The 7148-nt window shown below is 34.2% G+C and overlaps 1 protein-coding gene across 1 annotated transcript in view; it reads right to left on the reverse strand.

Annotated features, from left to right (window-relative positions):
• LOC109223829 (pinin) overlaps positions 1-4120 on the reverse strand; it is a 4940-nt gene extending 820 nt beyond the window's left edge. The window contains exons 1-9 of the mRNA XM_019388273.1: positions 3949-4120; positions 3728-3841; positions 3565-3630; positions 3189-3356; positions 2941-3054; positions 2117-2188; positions 1132-1215; positions 922-1022; positions 370-454 (exon numbers count right to left, since the gene is read on the reverse strand). Of these exons, the coding sequence (XP_019243818.1) occupies positions 370-454; positions 922-1022; positions 1132-1215; positions 2117-2188; positions 2941-3054; positions 3189-3356; positions 3565-3630; positions 3728-3841; positions 3949-4026 (882 nt within the window). The 5' untranslated portion in view covers positions 4027-4120. The remainder of the gene's footprint in view (positions 1-369; positions 455-921; positions 1023-1131; positions 1216-2116; positions 2189-2940; positions 3055-3188; positions 3357-3564; positions 3631-3727; positions 3842-3948) is intronic.

Here is a 7148-nt window from a genome sequence, read left to right on the forward strand (position 1 = left end):
CCCAGAAGGTAAAGTTGATTCAAGAACGACTTCGAATAACTCAGAATAGGCAGAAGAGTTATGCAGACAACAAAGTTCGTGATGTGGCATTTATGGGGGTGAGAAGATACTTTTGAATGTTTCACCTATGAAAGGCATGATGAGGTTTGGGAAGAAGGGCAAATTCCCAACAAACACCTGTGCATTCCCAGAGGAATTCACACTAAAGCTTCAAGGTCACTATATTCCTGTATCCACACACATAATTGTCTGCCACCTCAACAAGGTCATTTGATGTGTGCAACTTTTGCATTAGAATGATTTTGCTGCGTACAATTTCACAAGTGAATGTCCTATAATGCAACCAACAATGTGCAGGGTGATATTTACCTGATCTTTTTTCTGCTCAACTAAGCTTGGATCTTCTTCCAATGGTTTGGCAAAAGAATAAAAGATCGGAGGCTCGGCTTTGGTCCTGAAAACATCAAGCCAAAAAGATATAAAGAGAAGTTATGAACTGTTACCAGGATAGATAATTGATCACCCTACACAGCTGCAAGTACGATTTTTGCAGTCATTTAGCAGCTTCAACATTCTGTACATGAACAGAAACTTATCTTCGCGTCAATAAAATTGTGAATATGGACATTTTGGACCAAAATAAGAAATAACCTGCAAAATGAAAACCCAAGAATTAACACGAAAAATTCACTGGGTCGCGGCATCTAAAATAGTGCAGATGAGGACACAGCCGAATAAGAGAGGAGGCCACCCTTAAAATATTTCTAATAAAGTTTTAACTCCATGGTGATCTCAAATATTTAAGGGGTTCGCATAAAAAAGGAATGCATCCCATACAGGTGCTTTCTGAGGCACGGCCTCAACAAGCTTCATTGCTGGATGCATCTATATTTGAGATTTGATGTAGCCGACGCAACATACCTTATAAAATTGGCTAGTTTTTTGTGGTGCTCACTCCACCGAAGAAACAGCAATTCCAACCTCTTTTCCTCAGCTTTAGCAGCAAGACGTGCTCGAAGAGTCTTCACAGTGACAAGTAAAGAAAACAGGTGCAAGTTATGTTTCTCATCTAAGAATTTACCACAAAAGTTGATTGCAAGAATTGCTGGAAATGTTAAAACTGAGACACACCAGATCTCTTTTCAGCTTTTCATCACGCTGCTCACGCTCTTGTTGTCTTAACTTCTCACTTTCTTCACGCGCCCTTTGCTCAGCCTGGCATTATTTTGTGTCAAAAAGTACCTCGAGTAAGGTTTATGATCATTATAAAAACCGTTTTTTCCTCCGTTCTTCGAACTTTATGAAGGGAGGAGGGGGAAAAGTAGTAGGTGTGGATTGTAAGAGAAAGCATGCATTCGCAGAATAATGGCCGGTAGAAGATTCAGTGTGGATTGAAGAGAACATGCACCCGTAAACTCATTTTCAAGTGTCGATGCAGTCAACGTAGTGATGATAAAAACTACATGTCAAAGCAAAATATATGATACACCAGAGCCCCCATCCACACGGACACATAAGTATCCTAATTAAGATATAGTTTTTTCAACGAGTACAGTGTCCTACTTAAGATATGTTTAGATGTCTCAAGGATCTTGGGAATTCATAAAGATTTTTAGGTTCAAATATATTAAAAAACCAAATTCATCAGGATAATCCTCGAATGACAAAGTTCAAAGATTAATAAAGTGAGAACCACTATAAAAAGAAGGTTAGAATCAATTTAATCAAAAGGTTAATCCTCGTACATTTGTACGTTAACTCAATTTTCCCGGCTACTCAATATTCAAATTTGAACTCAAGCCCCCACCAAACTAGTACCAACAAATAATATCTACACTCAAAAACATATATTTTCATTATCCCAGCCAGTACCTTAATTTTTCACCCTCGAATAAAGTATACAACAACTACTACACCTCAATCTCAAACTCAAGTCAGGGTTGGCCGTAGAATCCTCAATGAACATGTCACTCCATTTAAGCTCATCTCAGGCCAATATTATACAAAAATAAAAATAGAGACAAAATGTACATTCTCAAATAAAGTTATATTATATGTTAGAAAATAGAACATTCAAGTAGAGTCGGTAGAAAGATGATAAGATCAGAGTACTCACCCTTTTCAAAGAATCTGACCTCCGCATGTAAGCCTCGCTCCCTGAAAGCTGCATGTCCTCTTTCCGGAACTTCTGAAAGAATTCCATGCATATACAAATTCGAGAAAAGGTAGGTAAGCCAAAGTGTCGCCATGCTAAACAGAATTAAGATTGTACAGCTCAAGTACTGAGGGTGTTATACTGAGAATTGTCATATCCAGGAGATATTACCAAACTGATAACTTTAGAACAAAAGATGCTTAATCATTAATTATTGAGTCCCTTCTCTGTATTGATCTTGAAAATCTTCTCCCTTTCTTTTACTTAAGTAGAAATCGAGTTTGGGTGATGAGTCCCTTTAACTTTGAGTTGGTCTGTAGCAACCAATTCAAGTTTAAGTGATAATATCCGGGAGATTTATAAGTAATAACACCATACCTCTACCTCTTTCCAGTGACTGAGAATAGAATTTTCTTTTCCCGTATGTGGTGCAAGGTCTGCATTCACATTACCCTCCCCAGACCCCGCTATGTAGGATTGGGTTTTTTGTTGTTGTTGTTGTATGTGGTGTAAGAAACACTTTCTTGTTGTGCAATTATTAACAGCTTCCTTGAGGGAAGAATTGCAAAACAACTTTTCCTTTTTAGGTGATTGAGTACTACTCCAACGTCGCTTCAACAATATTATGTGGATGACTTATTTTTCAACTTAAGAAATTAAGCACAAACAATATCCCCAGGAAATGGCATTTATAGCAGTTCGACTATTAAAGCAACCAAATAGGCACATTAGAACAAGTTGAAGGTTCAAAATACATAACCTTGAAAAAGGAACTTCGTACTCACCTCCAAGGTCCCCAACAGCTGTCCCAACATTCTCTTATTCCTACTAACCAATTTAGGATCCTCATTTTTTGGCAACACTCTCGGCAAAGGTTCCGGTGGAGGAACATCAGAATCCTACACACATTATTTAAAGCGAATGAAATTCAATGTCTTCAATGTGCAGAAACACACCATTGTCTATAAGAAGAAGAATAAAGGACTAACAAAAAGAATACATGGCCCCCAAAAAGGTGTCCATCCATGTTTACCATTTTTGAGGGTCTTTGATTGCCATCCCTCCGAAGCCAATTGGATGGCTTTCTCTCATTCTGGCTGACATGTGCCTCCCTTGAACTTCCCTCCTCGACAGCTGAATCTTCCTTATTCGCATCCGTTGGAGCTCTAGAGACATCGTCAGCAATCTCCCCCTCTTCAATCTGAATTCAAAAATCAATCCAATAAAAACAAAAGATCTTGTTTTTCTAGTTGAAACGAAGCCAATAACAACAACATATGCTTAATCCCACAAAAATTGCAATTCGGCTATAAATTTTCCATATTTATCCCGCTCATTTCCATTTAACACGGTTTTAAGAGCAAATTAGTAATTTTCTTGTGGAGGATTATCGAATATTCAGTGTTCACCTTCACAACAGCTGAAGAAATACGCCTTTTAGGTGCTGGCTGATCCTCTGCATCATTCCTCTCCGCCTAAATAACCAATTAGCCAAAAACACCAAACTCAATAAACGAAAACGATGTACTTAACAGGAAGCTTCATCAAAAAGGATATGAAGAGAGAACTTACAGGTCTAACAAGGCCACGTTGGCGGCCGCCGTTGGCAACAAAACTCCGAGGACCACCGCCACTGGAGAATCCACCGCGGCGAAGACCTCTTGGATCCTTAAGCCGCTCAGTTATCTAGTCGAGAGATAGTATAGTGGTTACAAAAAGGGGGAAAAACCCTAGAAATCCAACAAACAGAAAGAGATTGAATACACACAGAGAAAGAAAGAGAAAGAAAGGACCTCGCGTTGTTGACGATTCAGTTCAAAGAGATCTTTACGGAGCTCTTCCTCCGTCTTCTCCACTACGGCGCTCGCCATTTTTTAGGGGTTTCTGCTTCTTCACTATCTTTTCTTCTCCCTTAACCAGTGAATCGATTGAGCCAGCAGAGGTCCTTAATTAAGTGACTCGTGAACCGCCCCGGTTCGGTTTTGTTACATTCTTTTTTTCCATTCAGGAAAATCTATCTATCTATATATATATATATATATATATATATAATATATATATTATATATATATATATATATATTATATATATATATATATATATATATATATATATATATAATATATTATATTAAAGAAATAAAGTTTACATTGTGGTTAAAGCCAAGTGGCTAGCTATTAAGAAGCCACTTGACAAACTTAGAACAAAGAGATAATTAATTAATGAAATCAAAATGGAAACAAATTAATTCAAATTTTGATTTACCTTTCTTCCCTTTAATAATTAATGAAAAGAAGGAGGAAAAATAATTAACGCAAGTAATCTTTAATCCAAATTCACGTCTTTTCTTAAGTAGTTCAAATCAAGTTGTACACTGTAAAATAAATGTAATAAATATATTAAATTGAAAGATAAGAAATTTTGAATTAAAATTAAATAATTCTAATCTATATATCTTAAAGGAATAACGTTTGCATTATGGTTAAGCTAAGTGGCAAGCTATTATAAAGCCATTTGACAATTTAGGACAATATGTATGATAACATTTAATTTAAATTGAAAGGTAAGATTTTTTTTTTAATTTAAATGGGAAGAAAGTAAATAAAATTTTTCTGAAGATACGGGCATACGACCTACTGATATCTATTAAAGAAATAGCGTTTGCATTGTGGTTAAGCCAAGTGACAAGCTATTATAAATTTATTTGGCAATTTAGGACAATATGTATAATAACATTTAATCTAAATTGAAAGGTAAGATTTCTTTTTTTAATTTAAACAGGAAGATAGTAAATAAGATTTTTCTAAAGATACGGCCTACTGCCCTATCTTAACTAATAAATTTTTTAATAAAAAATTGAGTTTAAAGATAAAAATAATACCCATATTTTATCTAATTTTAAAGATAAAGACGTAAGTATTATAAGCTCCCTCCTTAAGCCAAGTGGCATCCTAGAAAAAAACACATGGCATAAAAAGTTAATAATTAGTTATTTAGTTATTGGTTATTATTTTTGAACTTAAATATCTATAAAATTATAAAATAATATATTTAATAATAAAAAAATAAATTAAAAAAAAAGTCCATTCAAATCTATATATATATATATATACATAAGATAAGCCTATTATATATATATATATATATATATATATATATATATATATATTAATAATTATTAAAAATAATGGTAGGTTTTTTTATACAAATAATAAAAGGCTTATCTCTTTATAATTTGATGAATTTAAATTATAATTTAGTAAAAAAAATATTACATTATTTAAGTTATCAGTAGCTTACAAATTGAGAAAATTAATCAAATATTATAGTAGGAAAAATGACGAAAAGAGGAGGATAAGGATAATTTTATGATAGTCATATTTTGAATTATAAAAAATAAAAGATAAATAAATAACTCTAAAAAATATTATTGATAAATTTGGACAATTAGAGAATTTTGAACAGTATAACATAAGTTTTAAGAAAATAAAATATTTCTAGAGTAAGAAAATATATATCCATGTTATATTAAAAGAGAATAGTATCAAAATATTAAGTCAATTGACAAGATCATAAAAATCACATTAGTAAACAGATAATACTAAGTACTTGCTAATTTAATTAAAATAAACAAGGGACAATAATTTATTTGATTACTATTTGATTTTGTATAGATTTGTTATATTTCTGCATACAACATTAAATAAAAAAATAAAAACTAATATATATTAAAATAATAAAATATATTAGTTCATAATTTTATAAGATTAATACTCCGTCAAATTATCCGCGCATCGCGCGGGTACTGACACTAGTATATCAAGATAACCATTTGGCACTCTAAAAAGAACTTTTACATTATTAAACAGCTAGCTAAATATGATTAATTACACGTAATTATTTATTAGAAGTAAAATTATTAACATAAAAAATAAAAAGTAACTTAATACAGCTGATTAAAGTATTATGTATATAAGATATTTTCTATTATCAATGAATGTATGTGTATAGGGTAAAATCTGTTCATATTAAATGCTCGTATAATAGAGTGACACGTGGAACCAGAGACAGATGGAAAGCGAGACAGGTGGAAGTCAAGACCGGGGGCAGCAGTCTCGGCTGGCATCGGGAAGCCCCCGAAGGGAATGCTGCTCATGAAGACAGATGAATACTTGTCATCCGATAGCATTTAATGAAGAATATTCTGCAGTATTAAATACATAATCCGTTATAGAGAATATGGCATTCATAGCCTCCCATTAATGACCCCCATAATTATCATTTAAGAAGGGCTTGATCCTAAGACCTTGTTCCCTAGGTGCTACTCTAAATAAGGATTCCAACAACCATTGTAAGGACGAATTTTCTGAAAAACTTATGCTATATATTGTTTAAAGCTCAATAACACTTTATTTTCTTGCTTCTTAATATTGTTATTAGTGCCTTCGGAAATTTTGCTCCCGGAGCCAAGCTCTTTACTGTCTTATCTCGATTTCACCGCTAAGTCTTACATCCTCATTTAGTTTATTTATCATTTTGGGTTCAAATCGATTTGCTTGTCTATAAACCACGTATAAATTCAACTGTACCATTTTACAGGTAAACAGTTTGGCGCCCACCGTGGGGCTTAGACAGTTGCGTAATTGAGTTGATCCTTGCACCTATTACTAACCTGTTTGATTCTTTGTTCTTAGCAAAAAATCATAAAAATGGCAGATAACGATGTCAACGTTGCACACAACATTGAGGCTCAAGGAAATTAGCCTCAGCACGAAAACTCGATCAGTGATACACACAACGAAGGGGATGAGGCCACGCCGGTCCATGGCGGGCAATATCCACGACATGTTCGAGAGGGAACTCCTGATGATGCTGAGGACGAGCACGTCGCTGAAACAATAAGAATCCTGAGGGAGCAACAGAAGGCTATTATGGGCGACCTCTCACGACAGGATCAGGTCATGACGGAACTGAGGCAGGCGTTGTCGGGTGC

Source organism: Nicotiana attenuata, chromosome 1, assembly GCF_001879085.1.
Source record: "Nicotiana attenuata strain UT chromosome 1, NIATTr2, whole genome shotgun sequence".
In the NCBI taxonomy this organism is placed as follows: Eukaryota; Viridiplantae; Streptophyta; class Magnoliopsida; order Solanales; family Solanaceae; genus Nicotiana; species Nicotiana attenuata.